This window comes from Anoplophora glabripennis, unplaced genomic scaffold (genome assembly GCF_000390285.2).
Source record: "Anoplophora glabripennis isolate ALB-LARVAE unplaced genomic scaffold, Agla_2.0 scaffold13, whole genome shotgun sequence".
In the NCBI taxonomy this organism is placed as follows: domain Eukaryota; kingdom Metazoa; phylum Arthropoda; class Insecta; order Coleoptera; family Cerambycidae; genus Anoplophora; species Anoplophora glabripennis.
The window spans coordinates 1,969,640-1,984,673 of NW_019416478.1; the positions used below are offsets into that span (position 1 = coordinate 1,969,640).

General features: G+C 30.9%; 1 protein-coding gene across 5 annotated transcripts in view; it reads right to left on the bottom strand.

Moving 5' to 3' along the window:
• Positions 1–4,837: 4,837 nt before the first annotated feature.
• Positions 4,838–15,034, bottom strand: part of LOC108904280 (arginine-glutamic acid dipeptide repeats protein) — a 100,303-nt gene continuing 90,106 nt past the window's right edge. The window contains exons 18-22 of one of the 5 annotated variants that reach the window (XM_018706808.1): positions 11,971–12,118; positions 11,771–11,886; positions 10,789–10,886; positions 9,497–9,567; positions 4,838–5,852 (exon numbers count right to left, since the gene is read on the bottom strand). In XM_018706808.1, coding sequence (XP_018562324.1) covers positions 9,501–9,567; positions 10,789–10,886; positions 11,771–11,886; positions 11,971–12,118 — 429 coding nt within the window. In that variant the 3' untranslated portion in view covers positions 4,838–5,852; positions 9,497–9,500. Of the gene's footprint in view, positions 5,853–9,496; positions 9,582–10,788; positions 10,887–11,770; positions 11,887–11,970; positions 12,125–15,034 lie in introns of those variants that run through there. The other 4 variants (XM_018706768.1, XR_001964227.2, XM_018706834.1 and 1 more) reach the window with 4 other exon arrangements.

The following is a 15,034-nucleotide window of genomic DNA, read 5'->3' on the forward strand; positions in this document are numbered from 1 at the left end:
CTTTTTTGCCAGTTGCACTATCTAGTTTTACATTTTTTTGTTTCTAAGGGATTTGTGCAATAATGTAAGAATTAAACTATTCCAATTTTGAATCTGTTTGTTGTCTGGAAGTATTTATTTGTGGATTTTCTTAAAGCTCTTCTTTTTTTTAGGTATTTTGCCACATTGCACATTAAAAAACCCTAAACAAGGTAAATTAGGGATTGTTTTTAAAAAACTTATTTTTGTATTTTTTTTTAAATCTTGCAATGAGAAGTAAATACGAGGCATATCCACAAAGAGTACATACTTATGCGAAAATTGAACTCACAGCCACATATTTCAGCAAGGTAGATTACAGAGTACTCAAACAATCGAAACGACGGTATATTTATGAAAAATTTTCATATTCAAACACTATTTTTCAACGTAGTCGCCGGCTTTTCATCATGAACATTCGTTTTGCCAGCTTTATACTCACAACACCTCTTGTACACATTAATTAGTATGATTCATCACACCATCCCCATAAACTTTGATTTCATTAAAAATCTGGAACGGCGCCTTTTTTATTTCAAGATGAAACCGGATCTTACAGCTGATGGGATTCGGAGTAACTGCACTCATTGCAACATGCCACTACAACAACAGTTCTCAACTGACTGATACAAATGAGCGTGTGTTTTGCTTCCAACACTTGAATGCAGTGTTGCCAACTTTGTCGAAAACAAAAACCAGAGAGCATCAGGCTCAGTACTCTTTGTCGATATGCCTTGTAAATACATCGTAAAACGTGTTCAGTATATGTTAATGTTTTGAGAGCTTTCCTAGTTTTGTTTTTTAACACAATGTACAGGCAGTCCTCAGAATAAATGACGGAAATCAAAATGACGCAAGTCGATACATTTTTTTTGTCCATTTCTATATAAAACGAATGAGTTAGGTTCTATCAGAACATATAATGTAAAAAATTACATATTAATATTAAATAATTATACTTTATAAAACAAATCATGTATTTGGTACATACTTATTGCATAATTGAAAAAATAGAAACAACTGTAATAAAAATTAAACCATTAGTTTAAAAAATGTATAAATTCGAGTTTGTTTCGTAATAATTTTGTTAACAATTTCTTTCAAAATTTGGATCATGTTCTTAAAAATAATTATGGTATTCTGTAAATAACCAAAGGCTTGTAATGCCGATGACCGCAAAAGTGAAGTAGCCCATGACGTATCTCGAAACCATTGACGATAGATTGAGGACTGGTGTTAAAATAATGTTCGACGCAACTCGAGGACTGTGTGTACTTATTTGATTAAAATAGTTACGTTTGATAATTTTAGTGAAAAGCATCATTTTTAAAACAAAAGTGGAAAAGCAAAAAGTACACACATAGTGAAAAAGTTAAATGTATTAATTCATTGATACCCACAGATATTTCTTTTTTTTTTATTAATTTGCAGTGTAGTAAAATATAAAAATAAAAAAACAAAAAATGAGAAACTTAAATAAATTTGAATAGAAATATGAGGTAAGATATTTTGCATTTTTTTTATCTTTAAATATTTTCAGGCGTCAAAAGTTAAAAGTATGCTTAAGAGTTGGAAACGTGTTTATCGATAAAGTTTGCTTCCGACTTTCTGTCAATATTTTCAGTATTTCTGCAATGCTAATTTCATGATGTATAATTTTTATTTATAATTGAAGTAATATTTATATATTTTATAATAACGTTTAATAAACTGATTTTATAATTGTTTTTAGGAATTTATTATACCTTCCAAAATAAAAAAAGATACCCTCTTGGTGGCGGCTCGTGGCTTTCCAAGATGGGTGGGCAAAAAATTTTTTCTCTAATGTAACTTAATATAATATAGGAATAATTGCACTCTAAGTCAGCCTATTTACTTTTGAAAGTGTAACAAACTTAATAACTATGAAGATAGTTAATATAAATATACAGGGTGTCACATTTAAATAAGAATTAAGCTTGTAACTTCTTTATTTTTTGGCCAATTTCAAAAATATTTATTTTGGAATGTGGGCTAAAAAAAATCTAACTGTGATATTGCTGTTTTTATTAATGCTATTCACGGTCAACTAGGACGTGTTTTCTTGACATTGCAACAGCTGATTGGTATTAGCGATTTTTTTCCCAAAAAAACAATTATGTATTCTCATTCAGCATTCCTTAAAACGTCTACTACTAAGTTTCATCAAATTCGATACATCTTCAGGCAAGCACTCCTTGATGTCGCGAAATGTAATACAAGCCTGTAACTTCTTTATTTTTTGGTCGATTTCAAAAATTTTTTTTACAGGATGTAGGGTAAAAAACTATCTGACTGTGATACCACTGTTTTTTATTAATGCAAATTGGTGATGAGATATTTTAAGGGACACTGAATGAGAATACGAAATGTTTTTTTGAAAAAAAAATTGCTAATACCAATTAGCTGTTTTGATGTCAAAAAAACGCATCCTGGTTGGCCGTGAATTGCATTAATAAAAACAGCAGGATTACAGTTAGATAGTTTTTATCCTACATTCTAAAAATTTTTTTGAAATAGGTCAAAAAAATAAAGAAGCTACAGGCTTGTATCACATCGAGGGCTGCATAACAGAGGGCGTATGAACTTAAATCACGAAAATTGTATTTTCAGGCGTACGAGCTACAAAAAGGGTGGAGTATAATTCCTTAGTCAGGCGTATCGGTATTTACAATAATTAAAATTTTAATGGTGTTATTATGTTAGGTGTATGAAACATCTTACATCTCCCGAACATCACATACAGGCGTATGAACGTACGCCTGTTATAAATTGTAAATTGGTTCATACGCCCCTTTGTTATGAAGTCCTCGAGTCGTTTAAGCACGACATCCTGTACCTGCAAATTATATTAGTTATTCCAAAAGTATAATAGTTTAGCAAGAACAAACCAGAATGTCATCAACGTGATTTCTTGCCAGGATATGTATAAAATAATATAATTCTCTAAACAAATAGTAAAATTTTCTATCAGTTTTATAGCAGTAGCACTTACTGAAAGTACTAATAATAAATTATAATAAAATTCTAATAAATAAATAAAAAAGTAAATAATCAGATTAATAAAGCGCTTTACAATGTCTCTATTTTCGTCCACAACTTTATTATGTTTTAAAATATTCTCACGAAGTGCGAATCAAGAAAAGTTTGATTGTTTTACTTTCCTAATAATTTAAATTTTAATGAATATGTTTGCTTCTCCGATTGCTCGTGTTTTTTTAAGGATTCATTAATATGTTTCAGATTTGAATTTCCTAGATAATTCTACGAAGTGTTACTTTTCTCATTAAATAGTAAGCAATTTCAACAACATAATTTGTTTTTAGTTTCACTACCTGTTAACCACTCATATTTATTGTACCAATTATTATGGTCTTTCCGATATCAATTGAAGAACTAAGTCGTTGACGGTATGTACCACGTTCGATCGCTGATGCAGCAACTCGGCATTGAAATATTTGAAAAAATTGTTCCCATATTTATTTAACCATACCCATATACAGGTCTGGTCGAACTTACACGTGGAAGTGGTAGAAATGTATACACCCAGTTGAAGAATGCGAGCGTGGGCAGACGAAATACAAATACAATTGCATTGGGCTACTGGGCAATAAATCTCAGCTTTTGACAAGTGGTTGACAAATTGCCCAGCAGTGCAGTGCAGCAATGCGGAATTTGGTGTGATTTAAGGAATTTTAATTTTTTATAGGCAATCTATATTACAATTGCGAAAGGGAGAAATAATATTACATGGCATTTTGGAGACCTTTTGAAACGGAACAAAACGAAATTTACCATCAATATAATAAAATTGTTTGAGGACATAAATAATTAAAATATGTCATTGGACAAATGAACATATAATAGAAATTTTCTACACATTATATACAAATTATAATTTTTTACCTCTATCAGAAAACTTTTTTAAGGAGACGCCTATGAAACTCATTAAATTTGATTGCTCGTTTTTTTATGCATGTTCAACTGATTTCGGAAAGACTAAATGATCTGTTACTTCCGCAATTGTTTTTATTTATTAAATTTTTCAGGTAGGGCGTAGGTTCTAATTGTGAAACAAATAATAATAAAAAGTTAACGTACTAAATTTTTTATCTAATAAAAAATTAACAATATCACCAATTCACGAATTTCACTTATCATTTTGTTTTATTCCAACTTATGTTTCCGATTACTCTCTAGTCCTAGGTACGTATAAGCAGGAAAGGGACAGCATTGTTTAGTTCAGCGATCATGGGTTAGCACGAATGTTGGTTGCTGCCGAGATAATGATTAAAATTTCGGTAGCGAGTTTCAAAGAAGGTAACGTATTTTAGATTTAATTTTATAAGATTAAGGTCAAATCATTTTTGTAAATGTATACACACATTTTGTTTTATTCTTCTGACATTTTCAAGGTGGGCACTGCCTCTAGTAGACATAATGGTGCATGACTCGTATATTTTTTTTAATTGTAAAAATACACGAGGTAGTCATGGATTATAGATTATTTCTGTTACTCGAGATTCAGAGCTCAATATTTTTTGGATTTTGACTTAGCGTCAGTTTTGGTAAATAAAAAGATGTTGGGAACAGTTTCTTTGGTAAAAACATTTATTTACGATTTTTTAAGATTTAGGTTAAAATTATAAACAAAAATATACAAAAAAATTTAAATACATAATATAAATAAATATGTTATGTGATCCGTAATGGGGATTTGAAAACAAGAAACAAATGGAATAGGCATATATCCGCTCCAATCTTTTGTTTTAATATACTAGATCAAATAGAAAGCCCTTTGCTCGTTAAATCGTATATTTCAAACTGTTATAAAACTTCTTACAAAGTATGCTTTTTTCCATCTAGTATACCTGGAATCCTTGAAAATATCTTACGTGTACACCAACGTAGAAAAATGAAAGACGTATTTTGTACATTTTTTTAAATCTTTCAATGTAACAATATTGCTACAAATATTGCAACTTCTTCAGGCTAGAAAGAAGATAGAAACTCATAAATCATAAATACGATTTCAGATTTGAAATAGTTTTACCCCCCTTCTCTCTACACTCTAACTTTATAATTACAAATTTTATATTTCTAAAGTTATACTAAATTGTGCTTGAATATGTAAATATTGGACAAAATTATGTATAAGGCGGGGACGTAAAACCACGTAAAATCCGAAATATTTTTACACGTATATTTACATGCCGGTAAAGCACTTACCCAAATCTTGGATAAACTCCAGCCAGGTTCCAATAATGTACAAGAAGATATTTTCAAAGAGCATTTTTTACATAATAGGAAGACACTGTACAATTTCCAAAATTATTAAAAAATATGTTACTGTCACAATAATATAAATACAAATGGTATAACCCATTTTCATCTTATATCAACTATTTACAGATATTTTTTATAAATAAACAGAAAATAAACTCCAACGAAAAAGAAAAAAAAACGCCTAAAACATACTAAGTATATCTAAAGAGACGACTCCACGTTTTGTATTTTCTGTTTACTTATTCTCTTGTATTTAATACTAACATCAATATGTATACAAAAATTACTTTCTATGATTGCAAAAAATATTTTAAAAAATTAAAATTGTATATATTTTCTTTTTTTTTATATATATAAATTAGCAATATATTTACTATTTATGAACTATTTTAAGTAGGTAGTGAAACTATGAGAAAGATTTCAAAATACACTTTTTTTTTGTAAAACATGTACATGATAATACAATTTGATTTGCTTTAGTTTAGAAACTAACCTTTTTCAAATCAGAATTTTGGGCCATGGAGAGAAAACTGCAAGAAAAAACACAAAATGTGAATAAAACGAATCGTTATCGATTAATATTCTTGAATCAGTTCATTTTCAGCAAAAAAATTCAAGAGGTTCTCCTGTAATAAACGTAAATAAATTGTAAACTTGTACTACAAGTTTTGCTGTGTAGCTTCCCATTTTCATAAACCTTATTCCACCGCCACTCACACCATAGGAAAAAACCACATTAAAAAGATTGATTATTTAAAAAAAATAGTGAAGTACAAAAATTTTTTTGAAAACAGCTATTTTGATTCTACAGGTTGTCGCAGGAAAGTTTTGAGCACCAACCACAGATTCTTGTCATCAAAATATGATGATTGGGCCAAACAATATTTTTCTCATGTAACTTAAAACTTTCGTCTGAAGTTACTTATTTTCGTGGCAGAGTTCTAGTTTCGTCTTTGGTATTTTCCCACCTTTGAAAAATAATAACGAAATAAACTCGACAGATCCTTCAGGCAAAACGGTTTATTTAATTTTTTTTTCAAAGGTAGCAAAATACCCTTATTGAGAACAAACTCATCGTGCATCTTCATTTATTGAATATATAAAGAAATATAATACAGGGTGTCCCGAAATTAACGCAACAAAGTTTGGTCATAGATTCTTAAGATAGAGTGACCGCAAAAATTGCCCGTTCTTTGACAATTCACAGAGAACTAAAGAAAATAGATAAAAATATGTTTTTGGTCTCAAATTACTCTTCATAAAAAATTAAGATGAGCACAGCTTCTAGTTTTTTGAAAATTTTCAAAAATCGCCCCTATTTAGAGGTTGAAAAGACGTTCAAATTGAAGAATTGAATATTACCAATAAATATAAAAACTATTAGCATGTGAATTTTTCTATCGAATGATTCTTGATACAAAGAAAGATCTCATGACTGAAATAAGCATGTTGAATTAGAAAATGCACCCTTAAGCGCACTCAGGGGGTGGAATCATCCCCAAAAATAGAGAATATCAGAAATAATTGTAAAAATTCCAAAAAAAATATATTAAGATAATTCACATGCTAATAGTTTTTATATCAATTGGTAATATTCAAATTCTTAATTTTTGACATTTTTTCAACCCCTAAGTAGGAGTGATTTTTAAAATTTTCAAAATACTAAAAGCTATGCTCATTTCAGTTTTTTACAAGTAATTTGCGACCAAAAACATATTTTCATGTACTTTTCTTAGTTCTCTGCAAATTGTGAAAAAACGGGTGAGAATCACAGGTTTTTTTGCGATCACTCTTTAGGGGACCGATATATTTTTTTTTGTCAAGTGGCCCCCTCTTTCGGAGTTACAGCCCCCTAAAATCTGCCCCTAAGAAGTCTCTTTTATATCTTAAAACCATGTTGTACGAGAATCACTTTTGGTACACAGGATTTTTATATGTGGAATCTGATAGTGCTACGCTTTTTGACGGAGAACCCTTTTATGACACATTTTCATGGGCCTCCTGGTCTTTGGAACCAAAAAATTTGGTCCATTTCTTAAAAATTATTAGGTAGTTAGCTAAAAAGCCATTGAATTTAGAAACTTTTTTGTCCCTTGGTATTTTTTTTGTAAACACAACATTTTTTACGAAAAAGGCAAATCACGATGTGCATTCGATCACATTTTGACATTTTTCTAGAAAACATTGCGTTTTACGAAATAAGTACCAAGAGACAAAAAAGTTTTTAAATTTAATGACTTTCTAGCGGACTAATAATTTTTAAGAAATTTAACTATGCAACCAAATTTTTTTGGCTCTAAAGACAAGGGGGCCCACGAAAAATTGTCTTAAGGGGCTTCCCCGCCAAAAAGCGTAGCGCTATCAGATTCCACATGTCATAAAACCCCTGAGTACCAAATTTAGTGATTCTCGTACAACAGGGTTCTGAGATATAAAAAAAGATTATTCTTAGGGGTCGATTTGTGACCAAATTTTGTTGCATTAATTTCGGGACATCCTGTATAGGCTATTATTTCTCTGGGATCCCCAATTTCTTGATGATCCCGTAATTTTTTTAAACATATACCTATGACTGGCCCAAAAACCTCGATATACCCAATTGAAAGAAAAAAAAAAAATAAAATTCTAAGGAAGCTACCCTTGAAATAAGGCTCATTAATTTCCAAACACCCGTATTATGTTACAAGGGTTGCCTTTTATATTACGGGAATCCTGGTGGATCCTGGTAGTGCTATCGTAAAGTTTGACTTTTTGTCGGTATACCTACTTAGAACGTTTTGACGTACAGGTGCTACTTGTGTTGTTTAAAGTGACTTGAAAAATTCGTCTAGGGCAAAAAATCTATTTTTTACAACTTTCGACGTGCATTATCTCAACAACAGTGCATCGATGAACTTAATTCGACTTTTGGCGATTAAGCACCATCGAAAACCACTGTATATCGATGGTATACCGAATTCAATCGTCACGGTAGTTCGTTCACTGTCGAATTAAGTGAAGGTCGTCCAAAATCGGTTGTTGTTCCAGAAAACATTGATGCTGTGTGTGAACTGATATTGCAATAACATTTGGTCGCCAAAAAAATTTGTGTGCGTTGAATCGCACATAATTTGACCAACGCTCAAAAAAAGGCTTATGTCGATTGGTCGAAAGAAATGATCAAGAAATACGATCGCAGTACTTCAAAATATGTCTATGACATTGTAACAGATGACTAATCATAAATCTATGCGTATAAGCACAGAAATAAACAGCAGTCGACTGTATGGATCTTTCAAGATGAGCCAAATAACACAAAAGCTGGTCTAGCATGAAGCACTTCTAAGCAAATGTTCGTCTTGTTTTTTTTTTCGAACGTTGCAACGTTGGACGGTCAATTCTGAATAGTACAGAACCATTTGGTTGCCAAAAGTCTTTGAGAAAATAAAGTAAACCAGCCGCTCCAACAAGACTTTTTGAGAACTGAAAAAGTCAAATTGATGAGTCATCCGCCTTACAGCCCTGATTTGGCACCCAAAGACTTTTTTATTCCCGCACATCAAAAATAAATTACGAAGTCGTTTTTTGACGCCTAATGCGTTCAAAATGCATATTTTGCAGGTACCTCAATTGGAATGGAAAAAGTGCTTCGAAAATTCGTTCAATAAAGCCATATACAATGATTAATTTCTTTTTTTGTTCTATATTCCCGCAATATAAAAGGCAACCCTTGTAATAACATTAACAATGATGTAAGGTTTCTAAAAACATTAAAAATCAATAAACAAATTCATAAATGATTATTATTCCAGTAAAAAAATGAATATTGCAAATTTTTTAAATTCTCATAAGGAAATGTGAAAACATTTTTTAAAAATTATAATGGTTACATTGCCATAAAATTATTTTTTTTAATTTGGTCTGTTTTGACTAATAGTAACATCATTATTTTCATTATTTTGACTAAGTTCACAATTTGATCAAAATTGCAAACAATATTTTAAAAAATTTAACACATTGAACACTATTTTATAAAAAGAACACTCAAAATCTGTACAGCATTTTTGTAATCTACACAGCAAACAAACACTTCTATAATAGCAAAGGAAAATAAAAATTCCTGTCGAACAAAGTACGTCCAACATGGTCTTACCCAAACTGATAATTTAATCATAAAAAAACTTAGAAATCTTACCATATTACTGTCTAGAACCTCTTGCTGCCTCCTCTAAAGCTCTTACTTTAAGTTCGCGCTCTCTTTGCTGCCTAAAATGTGAAAACTACGATTATAAAGACTACCGTTCTTCCACTAAATGGATGTTGTATATTGTATTTTATAGACTACACCCCTTTTTCGCGTTTCCATACTTTTTTTTAGGGGTATATTTTTCCTCGCTTATCAAATTGAATCAAACTGCATATCTCACAGGAAAAGAGGCAGTTGGTAGAATTTAAGCATCTTTTTTTTAGATACAGAATCGAAAGAAAAAAGGAACTGATTCAAGGATAATTTACCAAAAGAAAACGATACAGCAACAAAAAAAATACAGCCAATTAGTTTAATGTAATAGTTGTACTTAAAAAAATGAAAACGTTAATTATTATTATTATTAGTTTATGCTGATTTTTTTTTTACAAAATTTCAAAGCAAATACACTAAATTTGCAAACCCATTATGAATTACGTAAACAAATAGCAAACTATGAGTTTAAATAAAAACAAATAGCAATCAACATAAACCCAAATATAATTTTGGAACAGCGTATTAATTTTCAAAAAAATTGGCGTGGTCTATAAAACCATTATGAATAGATATTAAAAAATGTAGGCGAACGAAGCACAGATCTATGAACAAAAAAACCAAACCTTAATCAAACTAAAAAGCAACAAACACCAATGTATTAATATGCAAAAAAAAAACAACTGTTAAGATGTCTAATTTCTAATAAAATGTAACTGATGATGCCAATCTATCTCGTTGTTTGGGGATGTAACAAATAAAATGCAAACAGGAAAAAGCTAAAGCTATTAGTCTCAAATTCGACGAACTGGAATGAATTCTGTACAAGCTGTGTAACTTTTACAAAAATGTTTACAAAAAACATGTATTTCCTTGAGAAATATGTCATATATTAACAGGTAAAATACAAACGTTCATTGTTACAAAATATTTATTTGACAGCGATAAACAACAGTCATCTGTCACTTTCAGGGCCTACTTGATCAGCATTGCATGGCCAACTGTTTAAAATACTTTAAAAAATGTTTTTTGTATTAACATCCAATTTTAACCAAATTTCAATTTTAGTGAAGCATATTTTCACTTCATTTTGTTGTGAGGCTAATCGATATGCGAAAAAATTGATTGCGAAGACTGAAATTAAAGTTAAGTTCCTCAGCTTGCACATTCTTAAATAATGCCTTCTGTGTGGGTTATGATACTCATACTTGAATGCACTGTGAAGTTTTTAAAAAACATGAACAGACCTTAGGTACTCTTCATGTTGAGCAACAATCGAGGGGTGGGGAGGAAATCTATCTCTTTCTAGCAGCATCTGCCTCTGTAATTGTTCATGTGCAGCGGCCTGAACAGCAAACACCAAATAATATAGTTTACCGCTACATGTCGCAGTTAAGCGATCGTTCGAATCGTTAAATATTTCCCCGACTTTATTTATCGTGCACAATTAGCATCCGTGCAGAAAAAATGCCAAGTAAAAGGGTATATATAACCTTGAATTCCGGCAAAAGCGTAAAGTGCGTCACAAATTGCTACAAAAATATATAGGGTAGTTCAAATTAGAAAAAAGTCATGTCATTGAAGATTTTTTTTAAAAATTCAAAAATTCGTTTTTTTTCTTTTGATACTGTAGAGGGAGCAGTATGTATACAGGGCATAACTTTAATCAAATAAATAGTCTAGCTACAATTTGTTTGTTAAAATGCGCTTAAACTCTTGTTTGCGAGCAAGTGTTTGCAATTTTGTGACTTAGTATGGTGTGTTTGTGCGTCTTCATCGTTAAATTTCTGTGTAATACTTGACAACAATGTATGCCATAACTCTCAAGTGGGTATGAGCTCAGGGCTATCGACGATGATTATTTAAGGTTAGAATCGCCTGTCCAGTGGTGAGGTATGAAAATTACGATAAAAATAAAGAAAATTACGAAAAAAAAAAAAAATTAAAGTTAGAGACAATTTCGGAAAACAATTGTTTTTTAAAGGGCAAAGATAGTTTATGAATAAATATCACCCCATTTAATGTCACACACTGTTTATTACTGACTCGGCACCTTTTACGGCAAATTGTAACGCACACTACACTTACCGTCTCATTTTTAAAAAGGTATTTACTATTTCAATTTAAAATTTTTCATTTATGTCACGAAATTTCAAATTTACGGACCATCCTCCGTCGGTTATAACTTAATTTTGAAAAAAAAGTAAATAGGGTGGGTTATATCCTTACCTGATGCGCCAGTTGATCCGCGTATGGTCGACCTAGAAGATCGGGGTGGTGCAGTCCTAGCGGACCGTCTCTACCAGGGATTAGCCCAGGGCGGGGGTAACCCGGCGCCGCAGAAGCTGCAATTAACATTTGGTGTTAAAACAAGCGTAATTGTAAAATAATCGGAAGTTTTGTATAATTAAAGTGAAATCGTTTCTTACCTGGTAGGGGGAATCCTGCCGCAGCAGCCGCCGCCTCCTGCTGCGCCTGCTGCTGTTGCGGATGCAGGTGTAAGTGGGTGTGGGCATGGGTATGTGCATGGGTATGGGCATGGTACTCTGGAGAAATGCCAGCCATTTGCAACCTTACCTTCAACAATAGCAGAAAATATTTTGATAATAACATTATCGGCTGAAGTGTAAAAGGTCTCACTATGGCGAAGTTAGCCATTTTTAGATTCTATACAGGGTGTCCGAAAGTTACGATACCTTTTCCAAAACTCAATATAACGAAGTTACACAATCGTAATTGTTATTTAAATGTTTACCATGAAGTATTTCCAGTTGAACGATTGTTATAAAATTTGGTAGGTACATTTGTGAATGGTAATAAGCTACGTCTATAAAATAAAAATTGGAGAATTTTGCTCAAAGATATTAATTGGTCTTTTTTGACTATTAAACCGATCATAATTTTAGTTGCAGTTTTTCACAGAACAATTCGATATTAAAGATTACTAAAAAAATCTTAAAATACCTCATTTTGTTCCAAATCGATAACATTTATTATTTTGCAAAAGTATTTTGTGACCATGTTCTGTTTCAATTCCGGTAAATTATCAATTTCCTTATACAGGATGTAGCAGAAACAATAAAAAAATAGCATGTGATGTCATTAAAAAGTAAACGATTTTTTTTGCTGTGAACCTATTATGTTCTGTTTTTTAGATGTAGATTGTTAAAAAAATGATTTTTGAAAATCAAATTTTGACCTGTTTCAAAAAAAGAATGTTTTGCATTGAAATTATGCCAGTGCTGTTTGTTTTCGGGTTTTGCAACATAACTTTTTTTTTACAATGTATATTAAACAGGGTGATTCAAAATTCAGTACAAAAAATTTAGGGGCATATTTTTGAGGTCAAAATAAGACTTATTTTTTCTATAAACATGGCTCCACAAATGTTTAGTTTTCGATATGCAGCTTGTTAAAATTTTTTTTATATTTTTTTATTTTTTAGAAATACTTTCCGAACAAAGCATGTTGGTATAAAACGGGGGTTTTTTATGATGCCAAATTTAAATGTGATTGGTTTTGATGCTGCTTGTAGAGGGCGCCACCTATAAGGGTACGCTTGAATTAAAATAATATAAATACATTTTAACCATCTAATCACTAATGCAGTGATCTTGAAATTTAGCTCTTTACATTTTTTTGATACAACTAACTGTTTTCGAGAAAATCTTTGGTGACTAGTGACAATACTACATTTAGTCAGCAATGATTTTCTCGAAAACAGTTAGTTGTATCAAAAAATTGTAAAGCGCTAAAATTCAAGATCATTGCGTTATCGATTAGATGGTGAAAATAAATTTTAAAATTTTTCACGGTAAATAGTTAATAAAATTTAAAAATATGGTCTGCATTTAACTCTTCATCAGCCTATATCTCGGGAAACGGTTGGCCCGAGAGATTTCGACCAAGTATACCCATTTTGCCTAGAATTGATAGGACAATAAATGCACTAATACGAAACGTCAATGTACAAAATAGCAAAAAAGTTATGGCCAATTTAATTCAAGAGTACCCTTATAGGGGGCGCTCTTTACAAGCAGCGTCAAAAGCAATGGCATATTCAAATTTAGCATCCTAAAAAAACCCCTGTACCTAAAGTTTATGTCAATATTCAAATCAAATTCCTAAGAAATTGAAAAAAATAAAACACTTTAACATATCGAAAACTAAGCATTTGTGGACCCACAGTTTATGCCAATATTCAAATCAAATTCCTAAAAAAATTAAAAAAATATAAAACACTTTAACACCCTGTATATTGAAAACTAAGCATTTGTGGACCCACATCTATAGGCTCCTAAATTCTTTGTACTGAATTTTGAATCACCCTGTATATTAACTCGTAAAATTTTATTCTACACAAAAAAGGTAAAAATTCTTAAATTTCACCGTTCCAAAGTTCTGGATCTATGAAAATCTTTGATATTCCAGATTTTCCCGGTTTTTTAAATTAGTATATACTTTGCTATCGGAGCTTTAGAATTCTGTATTTTTTTTTCTCGGTGTTGTTTATCATAATATTAATCAAGTAAATAACTTGGAAAAAGAGAACCATTCTGTAATATTTGTGAATGACCTTCAACATAGAAATAGTAAATTTTCTAGTAAATAAGGACAAATCAAATCTTTTAAGGCTTAAATTTTAATTATTTCTGTACCAAAAATAATTCTAAATTTGTAAAAACTGGGTCGACAGAGAAAAAAGTTATCCTTATTCACATTCTTTTACAACCATTAGTGTGTTGTATTGATGTTTTGCAATATTGTATTGTTTTTTTTTTGTTTTAATTTCAAAAGTAATTTGTATATGAATTTTGATGTACATACTTGCTTTATAACTGGGTATCCCGTAGGGCAGCGGTCTTCAAACTTTTATAGCTCGTGTAACCCGGCCAACATTTCAATTTCTTCATACACATTTTTTACAAATTATATATTTATAAATTAACAAAATAAATATTCCATTAAGTAAAAATTAAACTAAGACTAAAGTTAAGTTTAAAGTTAATATTTATTGGATAATTAAAAAAAATAATAACATAGCCACACCAAAAAAAAGTTGTCTGTACTTTTCTTGCGACATATGTTATCGACAGTATTTTTGCCTCCTGATCACGAATCCGGTGTCAGAATTGAGCTATCACATCACAAGAATTTCCTAACCTCAAAAAACAGGTCAAAATAGCAAAAATTCACGAAAAATACAAAAAATTTTTTTTTTCTATATTCAATTGTTCATTTATATGGTTATTAAGACACCGCCGAACATGAATCCTCGATCGGAATTGATTCTTCATTTTCTAACCTCAAAAACGTGAAAATCCGTGATATGACCTTAATTGACCTTTTTTGAGGTTAGAAAAAGAACCATCAATTCTGACTGCGGATTCACGTTCGGCGGGGTCTTAACCATATAAATGAACATTTGAATATAGAAAACATTTTTTTTGTATTTTTCCTAGCACTTTTCGTGAATTTTTGCTATTTTTTACC